The sequence below is a fragment of the Macrobrachium rosenbergii genome, chromosome 3 (genome assembly GCF_040412425.1).
Source record: "Macrobrachium rosenbergii isolate ZJJX-2024 chromosome 3, ASM4041242v1, whole genome shotgun sequence".
NCBI lineage: Eukaryota > Metazoa > Arthropoda > Malacostraca > Decapoda > Palaemonidae > Macrobrachium > Macrobrachium rosenbergii.
In genome coordinates, this window is record NC_089743.1 from 70,470,950 (window position 1) to 70,494,660 (window position 23,711).

At 43.9% G+C, this 23,711-nt stretch overlaps 1 protein-coding gene across 2 annotated transcripts in view; it reads right to left on the reverse strand.

The window, feature by feature from the left end:
• Positions 1 to 22,919, reverse strand: part of LOC136825347 (vam6/Vps39-like protein) — a 151,869-nt gene extending 128,950 nt beyond the window's left edge. The window contains exons 1-2 of one of the 2 annotated variants that reach the window (XM_067081603.1): positions 22,692 to 22,919; positions 15,200 to 15,385 (exon numbers count right to left, since the gene is read on the reverse strand). In XM_067081603.1, coding sequence (XP_066937704.1) covers positions 15,200 to 15,385; positions 22,692 to 22,764 — 259 coding nt within the window. In that variant the 5' untranslated portion in view covers positions 22,765 to 22,919. The remainder of the gene's footprint in view (positions 1 to 15,199; positions 15,386 to 22,691) is intronic. The other variant, XM_067081608.1, reaches the window with a different exon arrangement.
• Between the last annotated feature and the right edge of the window lie 792 nt (positions 22,920 to 23,711).

Sequence of the window (23,711 nt, forward strand, 5' to 3'; positions counted from 1 at the left end):
TACAAAACAACTCCTTTCCTAGCAAGTGTCCACAGTTTGCTCGTACAGTTCCCCATCTAGTACTATTTTTTGAGAAATGTCCTGATAACTTTCACCTTCATCCTCATCAATGTTGTTATTTTATGAAACAAGTGTTTGGGAGATTTCAGTTTTTTCAACCAGTACATGATTACTGTACTAGGATAGTAGTTTGATTAAAAGTACTGTATTTCCTATGTATGCTAAAGTTTCAGCCTTACTTTTGCTGATTAATGTAGGTGTGCACCAGCTTAATTCTTTTTATTCATATAGCTGGTGATTTAGTTTGGGTTACTGGACTAATTCTTGGTTAGCCTTTTTTTTGTTAATCATTTGGTTTTGCTGACTTTTGAGTTGTAATTTTGGTAAATTTATGTAATTTGGTCTAGTTTTCCTGCCTCAGATACTTTGGTGATTTTTCATAAGTTAGCTACCATTTGGTTCTTCATACTGCATTTAGTATAGTAGGCTTTGTTATCAAGATTTAGTTCAGTATCTTCAATTTTTCTTTATTTTTTGTTTCTTTTTACTGTACTGTTTTTGCTGGTTTGCAAGCATACAGCTCTGCCTTATTAGGCTTTTTGTTATTTTTGCACTGTATCTTTTACTTCAACTTCTTTTGTGCTAAGAGTGTAAAATGTTGCAGCAAAGGTGAACCAGTTCATATGGTACAGCTTGTATATATATGTGAGAAGCATTAAAAAACCCTCATCTTTAGCATAGTGTTTGGTGAAGAAAAGGTTGTTCTCCATTCTTTATTGCCCTGCCTGACAGGACTAGCCAGCTGAGCAATGGATACACTTTTTTTTTTCTCAATGATGTAGTAGACATATTCAGATTAATTCTGTGAATCCAAGCTTATCTTCTAAACACGAATCTTGTTTACCTTTCTTCAACAATGAATCTTTCATCAATCATTGGGATCCTTTGCCTTGGTGAGTCTTTATAACAGGTACTTTTGTGACACAAGCCATGACTTGACCAGCATTTTCTTTGACTTGGTCCACTCCTGCTCCTAGCTCAGCCAAGTTTCTACCCAGTGCTGTTACAAGACCTTCTGATGTGGCTTGTGCCAAAGTGGAGGTGCAATACCAGATTCAAGGCCCAGAAGTATAGGGTTACCCTCATCAGGTGTGGCAATGCAGCTGGCTTCATGCTAAAACCAGGCCTCATTTACAAGGCTGCAAACCCCAGGGCCCTCAAGAATTATACCAAGTACTTGCTGCCTGTGTTTTGGTTTCACAACCCCATGGCCTGGATCACCAAAGCCCTTACAGATCATTGGTTCATCCAAAGCTTCATCCCTCAAGTTCCACAATATCTCAATGGCTTGTGTATGGAGTTTCAGGTGCCGTTGATTATGGATAATGCTGGTGGCCACCCTGTCGATCTTTATTACGAGGGAGTCCAGCTCAAGTTCCTCCCTGCTAACACCACCTCTCTCCTCCAGCCTATGGACCAAGGCATGATCCATGCCTTTAAGGCACTCTACACCCATAAACTCCCTCCAGTACCATGAGAATGCAATGGGCACTGAACATGAATTTACGCTGAAGGAGTATTGGCGTAAATTCACGACTGCCACGTCTGCCCATCATCGACTGGTCTTTGGCGGACACAAAGAAAGAGACCCTGAATGCGTGCTGGAGGAAGTTGTGGCTGGAGTGTGTTCACGATTATAAGGGCTTCTCTCCTGAAGAAATTCAACATTTGACCATTGAGAAGGAGGTCCATTTGGCGAGGATTATGGGTGGAGAAGGCTACGATGACATCACCAAGGATGAGCGGTGTACCTCATTGATGCCACGGACTCCTGACGGACCAGGACGGAAGACCTGACGGTCTGCCAATGAGGAAGAAGACACGCTTATGGTTCAGGAGACGAGGAGGCGGATGATACTTGTCTTTTGGAATGTCTGTCCCAACTTAAGAGGATAATCAAGGAGGTGCAGGATGCGGCTACGTTATGGGATCTTTACATGGAACGCTCCTTAAAGTTTTCAAATGCCCTTGATGCAGCATTGGAGCCCTATAATCAAACCCTTATCAGCATTAAGAAGCAGTTGCCTATTACCATGTTCATCAAACAGACAAAGAAAGACCCTCCAAAGCCTCCCAAAACCCCTGAAGAATTGCCTGAAGTGATTGAAGCACCTGAAGTGTCTCCCCAATCGCTGAAGAGCCTCCCCAAGCGCCTGAAGAAGTGCCTCTCCAACTGCCTGAAGAAGGGGAAGAGGCACCCATAGAGGAGATGTAACTCATCTGCTTTGCTGTGCAGTCATATCTTCATCATCATTCATTGGACTGCACAGCTAATTCATCATCATTCATCCATAGTCAACATTCATCACTGGTGAGTACCCATATGATTTACATATGTAATCTTATTATTAAATACTATATTAATATGCATATGTATTTTTGTTCTCTCTCTCTCTCTCTCTCTTTTGAATTACGTACATACCAATGTTTCCCTTGTAAAAGAAAACAGGACGGCATGAATAGTAACTGTATGAAGGAAAATGTGTGGCTGAATACTTATGGGGGACTGGATTATTTTCATATGTAGCTGTAAGCCATATAGGCAGTCCCCGGTTATCAGAGGGCTTGGTTATCAGCGATCTGGTTTTACGGGGCTTGTCTAGCGATGAAAATCTGCAACTTTAGGCGATTTTCGGCACCGAAAATTGCCGATTTCCGCTTACCGGCGCCGATAATTGGTATTGGTGCCGATACATACCTAACAGAGGTGCTGATCTCAGGTTATTGGCAATTTTCACTTATCGTCACATTGTCAGAATGGAACCCCTGCCAATAACCGGGACTGCCTGTAGTATGCACATATATTTTTAAGTGTAAAATGTTTAAGATGACTTTGAAATTATATTAATAATTAATTTCAAAGATTAATACAGTAATAGGATAACAATTTAAGGTATACAGGCAGTCCCCGGTTTACGACGGGTCCGGCTTACAACATTCCGAGGTTACGACGCTTTTCAAATATATTCATCAGAAATTATTTCCCAGTTTACGACGCATGTTCCAGGGTTACGATGTGTCGTACGCTGATCCGACGGAAGAAATATGGCTCCAGAACGACAGGATAATCAAAATTTGGAGGTTTTTTTGATGAAAAACTCAATAAAAATGCAGTTTACATCATTTTCAATGCACCCAAAGCATTAAAAGTAAGGTTTTCTTAGGATTTTTGACGATTTTTCGGTTTACGACGCGGCGTAAAAACGGAACCCCTGTCGTAAACCGGGGACTGCCTGTATTTGATGTAGGATGATACTTTAAGGTACACATTTGGTATTTGAACACTTTCAAGATAGGCAGTTATAAGTGTTTTTAGAGGGGGTGGTTAACTATTCAGGGGGGAGGAGGTGTCTGGTATGTATCCCCTGCGAATAAGAGGGGCCAACTGTACCCTGAATTGGGGTAACGCTTCCCCGAGGATAAAGTGTAGGTACTTGTGAGAGGAGAGATCGATGGGTATTTGAATACACATCCTTCAAGTCCACCATAAAAATGAAGTCGTTCTCCCTGTGGAGGGGAACACCTCCCCTAGCGTCCTCCCTTCTTCTTCTTCTTACCTTTGCCTCCTTTTCCCAACTGGAAAGAGAGTTGAAAGGAGTGCAGTTGTGTGCCCTTCTTGGCAGAGGTGGACGAAGGCTGGGTATTTCTGCAAGTGCCCTTTGAAGCTTGGGTCTTCTTAGGACCCAAGGAAGAGCTAGCTTGACCTGAGGGTCAAGTCTCAGCAGCACTAAATAACCAGGCAGCTGGTTCTTGGCACACTCAGCCTACCGCATCTACTAACTACCTGGGGAAGAGATAGGCAGACTTGGGTCCTACAGACCTGGAGATCCGATTCAGGACTGCGTCCCTTCTCTTCAGCACCAGATTTGCCCACAGGTTTGCCACTGCCATCTGGTGAGCCAGGTAGGAAATAGCCCTACCTCCAGACTGGCACAGTCTCCCGAAGATGGAGTCCTCTCCAGGGGTGATCAAACCCAAGGCGGCAACCTTGGATACCGTGAACAACCAAAGATCCAGCCAGGTGACTGCCTGGAGAGCAGCCATAGTGGTGGCTTTCAGGTTCGCTGCTTCTTGCTGAGAGAGGGAGACCCCTTCTGCAGTAAGTTGCTGCAGCTACAGACCCAGGCCTAGATGAACCAGGTCCGGGTCTACGTGTTTAGTCAGCACTGACCCCTCCCTAGGCATGTAAAAATGCTTCTGCTGAGGCAGCGGAGGGGGAAGAAGCTTCTCCGAACGGTCTGATCGAAGTGAATTATCCTGCCCAGAGACCAGGTTGTTCACTTGATCAAGTACCCCTTCAGAAAGTGCAGACCATGGCAGCCCCACCGAAGCTTTTGGTTCCTTATTCAAACCCCAAAAAGACTCAAGGTGAAGGAACGATCCACAGAAGCAGCCATGAGCCCTTCCCCGAGATCATTGTGCTGATGAATCAGCCCACGGTCTCAGAAAAGGTCCTCTGTATCTCAGGGATGTCTGCATCCTGGGGAAGAGGATCCTCAAGTCCTTCCAGCGTGTGGTCCTCCTGATAAACTCTCCCCACAGGAGTGAGAACCTCGGCAGACCCCTGGGATCTTCCCTCGACCACTTGGGCATATGACCAAGCCAGTCCGAGAACTGAACCTGGAAAAAGGCCTTTGTTGTAGGACTCCAATAAGAAGAAACATTCTCGTCGGAGTCCCTCCTGTCCGACTCATGCCTCCCAGTGAATCCCCAGGAGGTTGAGGGGACAGATGAGGAGGGATCAAGCTCTCCTATCTGTCCTAATGGAAGAACCAGCTGGAGAGGAAGGCCGTGGGTGGTCACCAACCCGAGGTGGCAGCAGCGGCACGGGTCTAAGAGAACGCCTAAGCCGTGGCGAGGCACTGTCCTGAGGAAAGCGTAAAGGTTTTTTGCAAGCACCCGTGCACTTTCCTCTGGCGAGCGGGGTCGATCACACGAATGTGAACGAGGGCTGGCCGGAGTCAAGTGCTCGAGTGCCATCCGACGTGAACTTGTGCAATCCTTGCAACTTGCTCCAGTCTTCTTCGAGGCCATAACCTCCAGATGAGAAGACTATACAGGGAACCTCCTCACTGCATCTCTGGGTGCTCGGACCCTCGAGTACAAAGGTCTGGGTTGGGAACCTGTCCGAGCACTGGAAGCAGGACTGGCAGGAAGTGTTGAAGCACCTACATGCTTCAGCACTTTCCCCCTCACTCTGCCTCTCTCCTTCGACATCTCCTTCAGGATGGCGGTCAGGTCTCCCATCCAGGAGGGAGCAGTGGGAACCACCGGAGCCGCCAGCACAGCTGAGGCAACAGAGGCAGCCAGGGCAGCAGGAGCAGCTGGGGCAACAGGAACAGCAAGAGCAACTGGAACTGCAAAAGCAGCAGGTGGAAAGGACACTGCGTACTGGGGAGCAGGAGCATGCACAGCAGTCTGGTCCACCACCGTTGAGGTCGTCAGGGTTGGGACGTGCACAGACACCGACATGAGAACCTTCACAAACACAGTCATGGTCACCGTTTTCATAGTGGTAGTGGCAGCAGCATGCATCACCACAGGAAACTCCGGAGCATGTGATGCCTTCAAGTGCGCCAGGATACCTTGAACTGATGGGGCGCCCGAGAGACCCAAGGAGATCCACACTTTACGGAGCTTGGCCACCCGACCTGAAGAAGGAGACAAAGTCGGGTAAACGGAGGGAGACCCCTATCGCCATGAGGGAAAATTTTCCCCCTCAGAGCAAGCTGAAGCCCCCAAGAAGAAATTGTCCTGATCGCCCTCCCCCAAACAACGATCTTCACTTGATGGAGCAAGTAAAGACGAAGAGGGAAAGAGCGCTCCCGAAGGAGAATCGGCCAAGAGAGGAAGTTTGGCAGGAGGGAGAAACGAGGAAGAAGGGTTAGCAACCAAAGGCATAGTTGGCAGCAAGTACCCCTCCGACAACACTTTGGAAGCTTTCCTCCCGTACTTTTTTCTTCCTGTAAACACTCAGCACAAGTAGAGTCCGGGTTACAGTCATGGCCCCCGCAATTTGTGCAAAGGACATGAGGGTCAAATCAATGGGCAATCGAAAGTGGGTACAACCCTTGCTGTCAACACCAGGACACACATGCTGGGTGATGTCCTTCCATACACGTTTAGATGATTTGAGGGCTTGCATATTCTACAAATATCAAATACACAAGCAGATGTTATAATCACAAAAGAAAACAAGAAAGATCCCACCAGGAAAAAAGCAAAACAGCAATCAGGGCAAAGAGTCAGGAAACATGTCTGCATCATATGCCAGCCAAAAGCAAATTGGAAAGTTTACATCCAGGCAGGCAGGACTCCCGCCTACCAGACGGTAGTTAACTTCCTAACCACCTTGTTTGAAAGTTTAACAGCAGTTCCAGCTCCACTGAAAGTAATTCCTTATGTAAAGGACCGAGGTTTGTATATTGTGTAGGAACAACTGGTCTTTAGTGAGTCAACCTTTCTTTCTCTAAGTTTGTTGCCATGACCAACTCAACCAGTGCTCAAGATTGTAGCACTGCTCTCTGGGCCGTCTTAGCCTTTATATCCAAGTATGTACATAACCTTTCCCTCAGTCTTACATCCACCACCACATCCTACCATATGAGGCAAGTCCACCATGCAATCTCAAGCATTCCAAGGGACACGGTCGGCCCAAGAGAAAGCTAATGTGTGTATTCTTCTCTCAAGGAACATAGTCTTCCAGGGTCATGAGCTGCTATGTCTAAAGTGATTGGTTAGTTGGTCTCTGCACCTGTACTATTGTATAGAAAGTCCAAACCATTTGACTTGCTCTCTGGTTTTTCTACTATTCACAGTACCCCTCTGTTTCACAATACTCCAAATAAATTCACCGAATCAACCTAACGCTTATATTGTCATTAGGACTCAATATGACAGATGGGTTTGCTAAGAACAAAATAAGTTTTTATAAACTCAAACATATTTTTCATACAAATGCATTTATCATATACTGAATTGCTGGCCTTACATCCTCTAGTTCTCAGTATACCAGATCTAATCTATGCAAAAGAATGAGCTGAGCAGTGTCTATCAACTGACAGGACAGGTCCACACACACAAACAGTCACTTAAAGGTATCCTGTATTTTTTTCCTTCGCACTTCAGAATGATTGTCTGGGAACACATGAATTCAATTTGGACTAAGTATGTTTGATGGGTTTGAATGAATAATATCTTTTATTACAAAAACTAATTTCTAATGGAGACCAGAACAGCTATGAATTCAGACAATGCTTACTTCTGTAAGCTCTCCCATTTGCCATCACTACTATCTGTTGCAAATACACTCAAGTTATTTGACAACTTATATCAGTACAACCTCATACTGTCTGCTTTTTTAAACAAAGGCTATCAATTATGTTAAATCAATATTGGGAATAACGTCACTTGAACATCACTGCCAAAGTTCAAGTCAGGACACATTAGCATCTTGTGAAGCTATGCCATCAATAAGAGTGCTAGAAGATGCGTTCACTATCATATGTGTCTAATGATTCCCTACTAATGTATCCTACTATTGTAAAAATTACATTTTTATGATAAAATAAAATTTTATATATACTTACCAAGTAACTACACAGCTATTACGTTTCATTTATCGGCAGTTTAAATTTGAAAATTCGAGGTAGTGTAGGTAACTTCGCCACACTCATGAATGGAGATGAATTTTGAAATAGCAAGTAAACATTGATAAAATGTTTGTTGTAACCTACCTGGTGAGAGAGCTACAGCAGCAAAATACTGCCTCTGACGTGGCTCATCTCAACCGTAGTGGCATGGCAGTGATGCCAGAGGTGCCTCTACATCAGTCAGGCTTTGTAGCCGAGGAGTACTCCGATGGTTGCCCAAGCATACAATAAAACACAAAAGCCCTTGTCCTGGGCACAGTACCAAAACCAAGACCATAAAAACAAGTTACATATACACCATATAAACACACCAATTACCATAACCCATTCATAACAAGACACAGGCACTCAGTACCCCGCAACTTCCCAAAACTTGAGAACCTAAGTTCAAGGCAAGTGGATAGAGGAATGTAAGAAATACCCCCTATTAAGAAATGCCCCCTATCCTTCCTCCCCCAACACCACGCCAGCCACAGATAATGGACCAAGGGTACAGAAGTTCTCATAAACAATTTCAATATCATGCAGATAAAAACTCACAAACACTGACTTGCACCCTCAGAAGATGGATTGCAGAATTGCAGAGGGATAAATTCCGCTTGAAGGAAAGCGAGGTTGCCACTGCCCCAATTTCGTGGGCTTTAACCTTGCAAAGTGGCAGTCTTTACTTGAATCTTAATGTGACTGAAATCATGTCTCTCCAAGAAGAACGCCTATGCATTCTCGGATAAAGGATGGGTCGGATCCTTAACTGAACACCAGAGGTTAGGAGATGCACCTCTGATTCTCCAGTCCTCTCCAGATAATACTTTAATGTTCTTACTGGACAAAGAGCTCTCTCTTGGTCTGTAGGACCTAAAATGTCTGTTAAACCTTTGATTGTAAATGAATGGGGCCAGGGAAAAGAAGGTGTTTCATTCTTCACTAAGAACCCCATAGTAAAGCAACAGACCGCATCTTCTTGTGCAAAACTTACCTTCTTGCTCAAAGCCTGCAACTCACTAGTTCTCTTAGCAGTAGCCAGAGCAACTAAAAAGTCTTCCTTGTAAGATCCCTGAGGGATGTGGATTGAAGAGGTTCAAAGAGACGACCTGAGAGCCATTTTAAAACAACATCTAGATTCCAGGATACAGAATCTGACCTCTCCTGTTTTGAAGTGTCTAGTGATTTGATTAGGTCACCGATGACTTTATCAGTTGACAGATCCAGACCTCTATGTGAATACTGAGTTGAGCATTGCTCTGTAGCCCTTGATCATGGCTGTAGCTAATCCTCGGGAGAACCTTAAAAATAGCAAAAAATCTGCTATTTGCGCTACGGAGGTAGAAGCAGATGATACATTGTGCCTTCTGCACCAGCTGCATAATATTGCCCACTTATTCTGGTAGACATTGGAGGAAGACTGGTGTCTACATCTTGCAAGTGCTTCCGCAACCGATCTCGAAAAGCTTTTCGCTCTGACAAACTTCCCAACAGTCTGAAGCCTGTCAGAGCGAGAGTGGATAGTCCTTGATGGAACCAGTGAAAATGCGGATGCTTGAGCAGATTTCGTCGCTGTGGGAGTAATCTTGGGAAATCTACAAGGAGATTAAGGAGATCTGGAAACCACTCCTTCTGTGGCCAAAAAGGAGCTACCAGTCATTGACATGCTGTTACGTAGGAGAAATTTGTTAGTTACGTCTTTCGCCATGCTGACTGTTGGGAAGGCATAGATGTCCAGGTTCGACCAGTCCTGGAGCATCGCATCCATTGCCCACGTGAGAGGGTCCGGGGCTGGCGAGCAATACAAAGGAAGTTGGTGATTCCTCGATGTGACAAATAGATCTACCGACAGCTTTCCCCACTGTTTCCACAGGTCAGTGCATGCCTGCGGATTCAGTGTCCATTCCGTGGGTAGGACCTGTTTGCAACATCTTAATTTGTCTGCTATGACATTTAGTTTGCCCTGTATAAAGCAGGTGACAATCTTGGTTTGGTTTTCTTGTGCCCAGATAAGATCATCTCTGGTCGCCTGATACAGTGAAAAGGAGTGGGTCCCTCCCTGATTCTTTATGTAGGCCAGGGCTGTCGTATTGTCCGAGTAGACTATGACTGTGGAGCTGAAAGTTGTTCTTGCAAAGCGCTGAACGGCTAAGTGTATTGCCTTCAGCTCCTTCACGTTGATATGAAGTTCTCTCTCGGATTGTGACCATGTCCCTGAAACTTCCTTGCTTTCTAGCAGAGCCCCCCAACCAGATCTGATGCATCTGAATGTAATGTGAGGTTGGGGATGAGAGGGTGTAGAGATTTCCCTTCTGCAAATCTTCCTGTTACGAGTCACCACCGAAGGTCCTCTTTGATCTCGGGAGTGATCGGGAAAACAAACGAGTCCTGAAGAATCTTCCTCTGCCAACTGGTCTTTAGAAAAAACTGTAACACCCTCGTGTGAAGTCTCCCTAATGGAAAGAACTTTTCTATGGATGAGAGTGTTCCCTAGATGACTGGCTCCTACACTCCCCCTCGGAATGAAGTTGCACAGAGGACCTCAAGAAGACTCTTCTTTTAGCCCAAGAGTTTTTATCCACTTATTGGCCAAGCACGACAGGAGAGAGAGGAAGTTCTGAACTGTCCGAACGCAGGATTGGATTCTCTTGTTGGACATAAAAACCTGAAAAGTCCGAGAGTTGATCTTCATTCCCAAATATAGAATTGACTGACTCGGGACTAATTGCGATTTGTCTAGGTTTATCAACAGGCCCAACTCTTGGGCTAACAGAAGAGTCTTCTTGAGGTCCTCTGCGCAACTTGATTCCGGGAGTGGGGAGTGTCTAGGAACAGCCAGGAAGTGCAGTCTCAGTTAAAGACAAGTGTTGATCCCCATGAGATGTAGCCACTTTACTAATGGGGCGAGAACATGGGTAAAAACTTGCGGGGCTGTTGATAGGCCGAAGCACAGAGCTTGAAACTGGAAGACCTTGTCCTGGAACACAAACTGCAGATATTTCCTGGCTTCTGGGTGGACTGGAGCGTAAAAATGTGTGTCCTACATGTCTATAGTCGCCATCCAATCTCCTTGATGGATGGAAGATGGAACTGAATGGGTGGTTTCCACTTTGAATTTTGTAGTTTGAACACAGAAATTCAGCGCACTGACATCCAGGACAGGTCTCCAACCTCCCAATGACTTTAGGACAATGAACAGGCGGTTGTAAAACCCCGGCGTGCTGACATCTTCGACTACTTCTATGGCCCTCTTAGTGAGCAGAGACGAGACTTCTTGTGACAGGGCCAAATACCTCTCTGAGCCTAAAGAGTAGGCTGCCAAGTTGACAGGAGAGAAAACTAAAGGAGGTTTCTCCCTGAACGGGATGGTATATCCTTCTCTAACCACCTCTAAAACCCAGGGTTCTACATTTCTGTCCTCCCACTTGCTCCAAAAATGTAGAAGCTTGGCCCCCACTGGTACACAGAGGATAATACTGTATCCTTACTTGCGAGAGGAAGGTTTGACTGCTGATTTCTTGATTGGTTGAACGGATCTAGAATACGCTCAAGAAAGGGGCTGGAACCTCCCCCTACTGCTTCGAAATGCCATTCTGGCTGCAAAAGATGAGGAAGATGAAGAATGTCCAGACTCCTTCGGATGTTTGTTGGACTGAGTCAATAAGTCTTGAGTAGATTTCTTTTGCAACTCCGTTGCGATATGCTCTATGGTGGCATGGGGAAAGAGACTATGCTGATCTAAAGGAGCTAAAAGAAGCACAGATCTCTGGGAAGGAGTGACCCCTTTTGAAGTGAACGAACACCACTGTTCTCACTTCTTAAGCACTCCCACCGCGAGCAAGGCTGCCAGCTCCTGGGATCCATCCCTGATAGCCTTATCCGCATATGAGAGCACTCCCAGCTAGTCTGTAATGAAGTTATCTTGGAGAGTGGCACAGTCTTCTATTTTCTTTGCTAAGGCGCCAACAGTATAGTCTAGAAAACTTAAGATCTAGAGGACCTTAAAGATATCCTTCTTCAAATGATCGAGTCCTGAGGTCGTGAATAAGACCTTGGATGAGGAGGAAGCAGATCTCAGTGACGAATCACTCAAACTGGAGAAGTCCCCCTTGGGAGGAGGCAGAAACTCCCAGCAGCGAGGCTTCCCCAGTAACATACAACAAGTACCTCCTATTAGATAACCGAGAAGGAGGCACGCAAAATACCGCTTTCCCCAGATCCCTCATCTGTTAGCCAGCTCTCAATGCCTGACAGAGCTTTCTTCGAAGACGACGATAGAACCATCTTAGGCAGCCTAGAAGTTTTCGTAGTCTGTCTCATAATAAAAGCCGAACTCAGCAAAGACGGAGTCGCTGGCGAAAAGAAGTCCGGGAAGCAAAACAAGAAGTAGTTCAAAAGAGAAGCATGGACTGAAGAAGGCTGATCCTGTTCTACATCCTCTTCTTCAGACGAAATGGGTGAAAGAGGCAAATCCTCGGGCTCATGAGTCACTGTCGGTTTGTGTAACAGATCTAAAACAACTCTGTCTAAGCGTTGCTGACTTGGTTCCAGAGAAGGATCCTGAAACAAATGAGAAGTGGAGTGTGGTGCCGGATGCCTGGATGAGCTTAGCGCAACTCAGAAGGGCGACACACTGAATGACAAGCGCATAACAGACTTCCCCATGTTGATCTGGTCCCCAGCACATCAGATCCTCGATCCCACTGTGTGCTTGGATCTGCATCCCTAACGCCCTTGGTCTGCAGGTCCACTTGATGAATGGATGCCTCAGATCCACTAAATACTGCACTGGATCTCTCAGATCCCACCACCTGGATTCCTCAGATCCCACTATATACTTGGATCCTCCAGATCCCACTAAACTGGAGCCCTTGGATCCCACTGGATGCTCGGATCCTTTGGACCCTGAAGCACAATCTACGGATTTCTTGGAGACCCGCTTGGGTGACAAAAACTGACACTCTGACACACACACTGTAGGTGACACATTAGACGGATCATCCCAAAAACTACATGATGGTTTGGGACTCTGATCCCAATCTCTGGTCCGCTTGCATGGGATCGGAAAATCAGACTCAGCTGTGGATATCGGCCTTTTCTGTGGTCTGGATGCACTTTTAAAGCATCAACTGCGCTTCTGACTCACTTTGCACTTGGATTCGTCAGATCCCGAATCCGAATCACTCGATGAAACGGCATGAACTCTGATATGGACGCCTTCTCTAGCGGCTGTCCGCCGAGTCCTGGGAATCTCAAACAACAGGCTTGGTTGAGGGGGTGACTACCTGTGGGCAAACCCTATCAACCTCCCTTGGACTTACGGTGTGCCTCCTCCCAGGTTTAGGGGAGTTTGACAGGGATCTTCATCTACGAGCGTTGGTGGGACGAGTAGCCACCTCCTCCACTGACACAACACTTGCACCGTAATCTCTGGCACTAAACTTATCCATAAGGCCCCTCACTGAAGCACCTGTTCGAGCTACAGTGTTAACTAAGAGACCAAATTTCTGGTCCATTCTGGCTTCCAGACTGGCAATGGCATTGGGTTTGGAAGGCTGGAAGTTGGATAATGGAGTCACAGGGAAAGTCAGAGGACTGGTGAAAGGTGAAAATGCAGTTACAGAAGTCAGAAGGGCATGCAAAACAGGAGAACCCTGACTAACTGAACTCTTAGCTTTGGCTTTAGCAGCCACTCTCCTTTGTCTGTTCTTCTTAAGCTTATCTAAATAACTAGTCAAAGTTTTCCATTTCCCCTGATCACATTCTTTGCATTCGTCACAAGTCAAGATTGAAGAGCAATTTTGTCCTCTACATTGAAAAAAAATGGTATGAGTCATATTTAATTGAAGTAAGACTGGTATTGCAGCCTTTGCTGCAAAACCTACTGCTAGCAGAACTAGTCAGACATCTGAATAAAAGGCAAAAGTCCAAACTAAATAAGCTAATACAATTAGCACAATCGCTACCAAGACAAAGAATACTTCACCAAAAACGATGAAAACCATTCAGTGAATTATATTAAATCAAATGAAAGCTGACGTCAACAACCATGTTAAGCTGTCAACCGGCGGAAATGAATTGGGCTTGTTAGCAGCGTTGTACCTATCATTCCCTGAAACTGGGCAGGGAGAGTTACCTACACTAAAATGTTGGAACGCTACTGCGAATTTTCAAATTTAAGCTGCCGATAAATGAAACGTAATAGCTATGTAGCTACTTGGTAAGTTACTTATATAAATTCAACCATTTATGCTGTTTTAAGAGGCACTCTAATGTGAATTTAGCAGAGTGACACACTTCATAATATCCACTTCATGAATACAGAGTGTTTATCAATTCCTATAACATCTACCGCAAGTCATACTGTACCAATTTTTACCACATGCTATCCTTTTTAAAGTGCATAAGTTTAGTACCACCAATACAAATAGTAAAAGTGAGTTTTCATATTAAAATAACATTATATAAAGGATGCTGACTAGGCAACATAGCTAATAATCTAATGAATTATGAAAATTTATTCGCACTAGCACATATGGACAGAAATGGTATGAACATACAATTAAAGGGGATGAGGAACTTTTAGTCAGACATCTGGTAAGTACCATAATCAAAGGATGATGACCTGCAGAATGCCCCAAGAAATCATGGAAAATGCCACAGAAGAAGGCTAAAACACATGGCAATTCAAGCACACAGTGCACACAACATGATGATAATTACTAGCACATGAAGTATGTCACATTTACAAAACACCCATCCACATATTTACAAAGCCTCCAAGCACAGCTCATTCATAAAGTATCCATGTACACCAAATATACAAAGAATTCAATTACATCACATTTCAAAATACAACATCCAAAGTTCACAGGCAGTCATGCTAGCTTCTACCTCACACTAGTCTTTTCACAGTGAATGTACAATGATAATACTATTCTGTCTGGTAAAAGTGAAAATTATAATACAATTACTATTTTTATGCTGTTGAGTTGCATAAAGCATGCTAACTAAAGAAACATTAATAATAATCTACTGAAATACAATCTAATTCACACTAGTACATGTAGTATATCACATTTTCTTAGCAATATATCTAATACTAAGCTGGCAATCTCATTAAAAAGAGCATCTAGAGAAACAGATAATTGCAGTTCTGAGAACTATAAAAGGAAGCATAAGAAATGCATTACAGCTACAAACTATTTCTAGCAAACTATTTGCTAGAAACAACAGACAGCCTCTATGAAATGGCTACAATAGAAGAAATGACATTATGAAAAGACCAGATCTACAGTATCAACATACCTGGCATGTTCTCATTGCATCTAAGAACTTTTCCTTGTATTGGTATAACACTTGAAAAACACCTCAGAACGACTGACTTCTTTCTAAAAATTTTCAAATCCAAAACAAAAAACCAAAAGAAAAATTTTTATAAATTATAAATAACAACCAAAATAAAATATAAAACAAAATGCCTCATTGGAACATGCAATACATACTTGTTTTCTCACCTGACAATGATACAATGATCTGGTGTTCTGGAACAACTTGAACTTGTGAGATTGGCTTTCTTGAGAAATTCTTGTTAGAGCACAGGAGGGACACGTCCCATCTTCCTTGGGAGGTTTCTGTCACAGCATACATAAGCAGATGACCCTGCCTTGTACCAACTACTAAGTTATCCTCTGTAACAAAAGCATCAAACCAAAAATTATTTGCAGCACCATAATTACAAACTAAAATTGGTACTGGATTCCAGAAAGACATTTCACACTTTAAAATTACCTTAGTCCCATGTTAACACAGGACAATATTTACCAACTATCAAAACACACGCACTTGAGTTTTTCATTTGCCAAATATCAGTATGTACCTCATGCACTAAGAATAATGCTAAACAATGAATCTATCCCTATTGGAAAACAAATTATTAAATATGTTTCCTAAAGAAATGGTTGTCATTATTTATTCAAGCACGGAGAAAAATAACATTTTTATGATAAAATAAAGTTTTATATATACTTACCAAGTAATTACATAGCCTATATTGTGGTTTCAACTCTCAAGGCAGTTTAAATATCACAATTTTTCAAAGTAAACTGTATTTTTCCTAACTACACAAACCTGAGGTTCTTTACATTAGGAATTACTTACGACGAAGCTGGAACCAGCCCTTAAACTCTTGAACAAGGTGGTTAGGCAGTAACTACCATCAGGTAGGAGGGAATACCCGACTGCCTGGATGAAAACATTCCAGTTTGCCTTTTGGTCCAGGTTCAGATTGAGGGGTGGCATGAGGTGGGCATAAAATCTAATGTAAAGGACCTCAAGTTTGTATAGTTAGGAAAAATACAATTTACTTTCAAACACTGTGATTTGTTCTGACACGATATACAAACCATTGGTCCTTTACATTAGGAAGACTCACTGGTTGGGGGAGGAATCTGAGTGAATCTCTTGAACTGACTGGAGTTCTGCACACCTGGGCTACTCCTCCTGGTCGAAAGAGCGAGGAGGAGTACCGCGCCTTTGACATATTGATCAGAGTGTAGGAACTGCAAGATCAAACGTTAGATACTGGACCTTTTCACATGAGTGAGGAAACGTAACTCACATGAAATAGGCTGGGAAGAATCTTAAGAGTCGGAGGCAGTAAGGAAAACCAGAGATAGGGTTTCCCTTATTGCCAGTTTCTCCTTCCTTCCCTTGCTAGAAGAAGGAGCGGAATTGCTTCTATGATTCTAGAAGAAAAATAGAACGGGTGCTTGATGTGTAGTCTTACCACATCAGACGCCAGATCCAGCAAGTACTGGTTCGAGTTCTATTCTCATCCCAAAGAGAAGTAGGAGGACGGGGAAGGAGGATGAAGAGAGGCCAGTCACCAACACCTTAGGTGAGATGCTACTAGTCTTCTTGAAGGAGCCAGGTAAGAAAACACAACTTGCTGAGCAGCCACTACAAAGCCAAGGAAAAAAGGTTCCAAGGGTCTGGGGCAAGACCACAGGAAAACAAGAGTGTGGTCTAAGAGACCACATCTTGCTTCCAGACTGACAGAAACTTCCGGAATGCGAGGGATGGACCAAGCCATTAACTTTGTGAGCTCTCGGGTGGAAAGTATTGGTATCGTCGTCGCCAGCTGCCAAATACTTCCTTCAATCGCTTCACAAAGCTAGGAGAAAGATGTGTCCTTAGACACTTCTTCCTTGGGAGAGACAGTACCAGTGAAAACGTCGATGACATCCAGGTTAGGAATGTCGAGCCTTTTCGGAAAGTACCACAGCTCCCTAATAGGACAAAGCAATGACTGATCTGGATCATCGATACAAAGTGCAAGGAGGAGGGGAACAAGAAGGACTTGAACCCTACATTAGAAGCCGATGGATTCCGAGTCCACTTATGACATCTGAGAAGGAGTCGAAGTATTGATCCCTTCACCTGTTCTTTCATCTTCTACGCCAAGGCCGGAGTGAGATGAGAGTGGTCCTAAGAGTGTACATCTCTATCCGACGACTCTCATAAGGACGCGTGCAGAGCACGGGACAGGAACCCTAAATTAGAGTCACATGCCACCCAGGGAACAGTTCCCTGGGAAGCAAGACCAAAGAAGCTTCTCATCTGTACCTAAATCTCGACTGAGGAGAAGAAGGCTACTTCGGATAGAAGACTGGGTCACAAGGGAACAACGCAGATATCAATTTTTCCCAAAAAGACAGAATGCATCACTGCAGCGGCCCATGGGTCTGGTACGAAGGAGCGAGAAAACTACCGACGTTGTTGTGCACGGAGGCAACAGAAAGACGGTAGGGATCTCTCAGTCGAGCAGTCTCTACGTGAATCTTCGTTAGGAAAAGAGTGAAGAGCACATTCTGTCCCGATCACTCAACCCCGAGGCCGAGCTCGCCTACCAATACATCCCCACCGGGAATGTATCTGGCTTACAGGTGTGTGCCTATTCCTCGATCGGTGAATCCAGAAGTAGACACATGATGTGAGGGGAATATGCAAGCATATTCGAAGGTTCCTTCAATCAAGCATTAGCCTAACTCTTTCATCTTATTTCGAAGAGGAAAGAAGGATGGAGGAATGGAAGCGGACCTCCATTCTCCACCATGGGGGAGCTTCTGCAAGATGACAGGATACCAAGACGATTAGCTCTAGTTGGGCTGGCATTTCCCAAATCGGGAGCACGGGAGAGGAAGCAGGATGGAAGTTTGATGAAAAGAATTGCCGAGACCTGAGGGAAGTAGATACTTCTCCTGAACGAATCCATTCCCAGGTCTCGGCAATGTCGCTGCCAGCTCCAGAGACTCGATAAGTATCATTTCATCCAGGCATCCGCAATAGAAGAACTTCTTCCTGGTCGATACTTCTTTCTCTCTTCCCTTCCGCCCTCCTCCCTTATGGAAAAGAGGATGGAAAGAGACAGTTATGCGCACTTTCCTGGAAGGGAAGAAGAGGGCTACGTGTTCTGCGATCTTCTTCCGAAGCCTGGGACTTCTTAGGAGTCGTGGGGGGCTGGCATGAACTCAAGGTCAAGCCGAGATGACTAAGACCCAAAGGTCTTGGCCATTGTCCAAAGGACAAGGGAATAAGTTGAAGAAGACGGCAGCTACTTCCACACAGCAACCTCCTTCACCTTTACTCCGATATCTTCTACAGGATGGTGGACACAAAACATCGTAACCTCTAGGGCAGCTAGGCAGGATCACAATGGAAGCGGCCCAGGACACAACCACCAGGAGAACAGCAGGCCCTATCAGGACAGCAGATGCAGGAGCTACGGAAGTGGTTCGGAAGGCAGGGGCTACAGCAATAGCCAGGAACATCACAAGAAAGTCACCAGCAGCGACAGAAACTATCAGGACGGCTGAGGCAGGAGACCAGGAAGAGCCGCCCAGAAACTGTCATTGAGTCAACAGGAGCATAACGCATGAAACAGCAGGAGCAGATGGACCACAGATACGCCAGAGGCAGTGCCACAGCATACATGAAGGCCAGCAATGACAGCGATCAATCCACATGGGCGGGAACAGAGTCGGAACAATCCCAATGTGGAACTATGCCATTCCAACCAGGTACTGTAGTCGATCCTAAAGCAACACTGAATGAACATCAGGACTCCTTCATACAAAGATATCCCAACTGAAATATCCAGCCAACTACTGCTGTCTGCAATGCTCACTGTCAACCTGAAAGAAAAAGCAAAAATGATTAGTAGAGGGAGACTTCTCCCGCTTCGAGGGGAACTGCCCTACGCAGTGAGAGGAGGCCCCTCAGAGGAGGTTGCCCAACCGCCCATGGCACCCCCCACCTCACAGTCTTCACACAACGAGCAAGTGAAGAGGGCGAAGGAGAGAGATCTCTACCGAAGGAGAGATAAGGAAGAACCTACAGGGAGAGAGAAGGAAGGAGGGAAGGCCACCAAGGGCATCGTGGAAGCAAAAGTTGCCAATGAAACCCACAAACCCCCATCCCCCTCGCAACTCTCTATGGTACAGGTGGCGAAAACAACACTCAGCACAAGTAGAAAGGAAGTAGTCATTCCCTTGTACATGGAGGGCAGGAGCCCAAGAAGGGGAGCGAACTCTTACATCGCGATCAATGTAGAGGAGCGAAGATATTACGTCCCAATCTAATATCTCTGAACGTACAGGGGAATGCCTTCAGTATCTAAATAAAGGGCTACTGGAAGAGAAGCTCTACTACTCGGTTACGCCCCTCTAAATACACCCTCGGCCGTCAAACCCAGACACAGGGGAACGACGGCTTATGCAAGGCTATCACAAATCCTGGGTTTGTATTAATAAATATCAAACACACGCAATATACAGTGGAACCCCGGTCTTCCAACCGGTTCGGCCGGGGAAACATATGATGTTTGTAAACAAAGAATACGATCCGAGTCCATATGATGTTTGTAAACGCCGCTTGCTATTAGTTGGCGTTGTTGGTGGCGTTCTTCCCACGCACATTTAAAATCACTTACAGTAGACTCTGAATGGAATTTACCATAAATTAATACAATCCTGAACATTTACAATGTTTATGTAATTACAGTAATACCGCGTCATCGCCACCAGGATGGCACTCTGGTTTGTTTACATCCGCTTGCCACAAGCTGCCGATGCGGCGTAACTTAAGACGTTTTCTTAATTTTTATAACAGACTCTACAGTACATTTGGCTTATTTTTAATATTGTTTTATTAATTTAATGTAATGACCAGGCTTGTTTTTCATTGTATTTATCATTAACAACAGTTTTTGTGCGTACCGTTACAGTACATTCTGGCGTGCATATGGGCTGCCTAGCCTAGCCTGGCCTTTCGGTCTACCACTGGTAGGCCAATTTTTTTTTTTGATACAGTATGCATTTAAAACTGTAAGAAGACTTCTAATAAGGTAAGTTATTTAACTCTGAACTTATTTAATTGTAATGTGTGTAGTGTTTTGTATAAAAAGACAAGGTTGGAGTAGTGACTGGTGGTCAGGAACGGATTAATCCATTTTCAGTTATTTCTTATGGTCGAAATTGATTCGGAATTCGACAAAATCGAATCTCGACATTCCTTCTAGAACGGATTAGCGTCGGAAACCGAGGTACCACTGTATACACAAAATACAGAAAGATCCGACTGGGATAATAAAGAGCTTAACAACAGTCAGGCGAAGAGATCCGAAAACACGTCTGCAACGCATGACTGGCCGACAGCAAACTGGAATGTTTACATTTGGGCAGGCGGGTATTCCCGCCTACCTGACGGTAGTTACTGCCTAACCACCTTGTTCAAGAGTTTAACAGCCGTGTCCAGCTTCGCCATAAGTAATTCCTAATGTAGAGGACCGATAGTTGTATTTCATGTCGGAACAATCCTAACGTAAAGGACAGATGTTTGTATATCTTGTTGGAACAAGCACATCTTAGAACATATGTAAATCTCATTTTCAGCTCTGAAATGTAGTAAAACTGCAGAATACTGCCAGTTTACATCCAAAATGGGCACCATGTTTAGTACTAGTCCTTGAGGATAAACGTAAAAACATAAGCAAACAAAAGACGACAGGTGGGAATCATGCCACAGCAGTAGTTGGCAGTTTTACCAAGAATGCTATTATTGTTTAAAGTAAAAATTTACCAGTGACAGGGTAATTCTACAGAAGAGCTTTGCACAGAGATATTGCTTAGTAATAATAGTTTTTGAATGAACAGTGTGGAAAAAGGTGTAGCCTATGTAATGCAGTACAGGCAGTCCCCGGTTTACGACGGGGGTTCCGTTTTTACGCCGCGTCGTAAACCGAAAATCGTCGTAAACCGAAAAATCGTCGAAAATCGTCAAAAATCCTAAGAAAATCTTACTTTTAATGCTTTGGGTGTATTGAAAACGATGTAAACTACATTTTTATTGAGTTTTTCATAAAAAAAAACCTCCAAATTTTTATTATTTTGCCGTTTTGGAGCCATATTTCTTCCGTCGGATCGGTGTACGACGCGTCGTAACCCTGGAACATGCGTCGTAAACCGGGAAATAATTTCTGATGAATATACTTGAAAAGCGTCGTAACCTTGGAACATCGTAAGCCGGACCCGTCGTAAACCGGGGACTGCCTGTACAGGTGTGATAAATTTACAAAGCCAATTTAAGGAATATGTAGAACTAAGCAATAACTCTGCAAGGGGTTATTACTTTGGAAATTGATTTTCCTTTAGTATTTAGGATGCTTATCAAGAATTTATGGTTATTTTTTGTCGGTTGACTGTAAATAACCTGTAATTAACCGCAGAAGTTGTATGCTGACCATCCTGGAATGCTATCGAGCATGCGCAGTGTTATTGGGGAGCTTTTGGTAAAAAGTGTAGTTTCCTTCACCAGGGGACCAGGGCGCAGAGCCCCCTAATTAAGTAACACAGCCTGCTAGGTTAGGTCAAGGTACATTTGGTTAGTATAGTTCCTTTTATAATAGGTTTCCTTGGCCAATCCCTTCTTGAATATATAACTCCCTAATGACTTGCGCATGCGCGGAACCATTCCATAACAATAACATAGCGGTCTTGTCTTTCTCCCAACATTTTCCCCCACCCAAAACTCCTTGTTCCCAAAGGGTCACCGGTAGAACTTAGTAGCAGCTCCGCAGCGGCGATTTCCTTCTAACTTGACTTTTTCTACAGTTTTTTGGTTAATTATGGATTTACCTTCAATTTGTGTCGCACAAATGTAATTAACCTGTAATTAACCCCTGAAGTCCATCCAACAAGGGGTTTCCATAAGCGATCTTCACAAGACAGAGCACGGGTACGTCTGTTTGGAAGTTCATATCCCATCCGGCAAGTGCAATAACTTGTTAACGTGTGGGTACCGCACACCCCTGGGCCAGTTCTAAACACAGCGAAGGGACATTCCATTTGGCCGACAACAAACAAATGCACTGCCAGTATCAGAAGCCATAAAAGTGTAGAAAAAACCAGTTTCCAAGGTAAAAACAGGCGCGGGGCTAATACTTAGAAATACTGGGTCACCAACCATGTTGGATAGATGTGAGGTTAATAATAACTGACTGACAATAAACACCACCACCTCCTTCATCAGCAACACTCCAAGTATGGGGAAAATCAATTTCCAAGGTAATAGGCCATGCTTTTACTTAGATTTACTAAGGAATATTCTGTTTTTCATGGTTTAGCGATCATCCCCGAGGGGCTGGTATTAAACACGGCACTCTGCAGGATTTTTCCTCTAGAATTAGCCTACCAAAAAAAAAAAGTTAAGCCTACGCTGGCCAGTAAACCCTAGTTCATGTTTTTAGTGAGAACCTGATTAATTATACATTTATCAATATCCGTCCTGATATTTAGCACATTTTCCTACTTTAATTATTCCATTTACCCATCGCGTAAGTCAATTTGCAATAGGTAGCCAATGTGCAATAATAATGAGTACATTGCATTACACTAGGACTCAAAATTGGGCCAATTCCAAGGATAAGCTGATCCTCACCATACGCAGTAAGAGCTTCAATCTGCAGGGGAAGCTTTTCCAGGATAGGTGTAGCTGTGTAGGCATTATTCATTCCTCTTTCAAATACTAGACTTTACCATAATACGTTAAAATAGTGTGGTTTGCGTTGCTGGTCTCAAACGCCTTTCTTCGTTTTTGTTTTGTTTACATTCGTCAGCTGATGATGGTAAGATCACGTGATCAGTGTAACGGTACGTTAGAGGGAGTGTCGTTGGCCACGTTCCTTTCATTGCACAACATTACTTAATGCAATGGTTTATTGGCTGACTTTTATGCAAATTGCTATTTTATTTATCTATAATTTTAAAATATTCTATTGTAAATTATTCTTCATTTACGCTAAATTATCATAGACTTTTCTTTTATCGTGACTTTGAACCTCCCTATAGTACATACTCGATAAAACTTGAAAATCATTCACATGGATAATAACTGCAAGCTGTAATTGTATGTCTGTACCATGTTTGTTTTCTACATTTCATTTACCAGATTTATTCTTCTATTTCACACAACTTTGCAGTCTGGTCTTCAAGTCTTCAGCTGTTCCAATTTTCCAACGATTTTTCTTTACTTTGCAGGGGAATAAATGCTGTGCATAAAACTTCCAAGCAATTGCCTTCTTATACATAACGCAGAAGGGTCATCAGCAATACACTGTACTATGGTCTATTGCTCTCACATACACTGCGCCATTCATATCAATCTTGCATATTCTGGTGCTTCCTGGCTATGCTTTCCAATACCTCTTTCATACCACCTACCCAGCATTTTCTAGTTCACCCTCTACTTCTCACTCATAAGACTTACGAATTATACACCTATTACCAACATCCGTTTATCATCCTATGTTCTTCCCACATTACCAAACCACCTCGAAATAAAGTAATTAGTCTCACCTACACTAATTCTTGTAACCCTTTCATTTCTTCTGTGCAATAGGCATACACTATGCAAACGTCCATGCACCACCTTCAAACATTTTTTTTTATTTGTATTCAG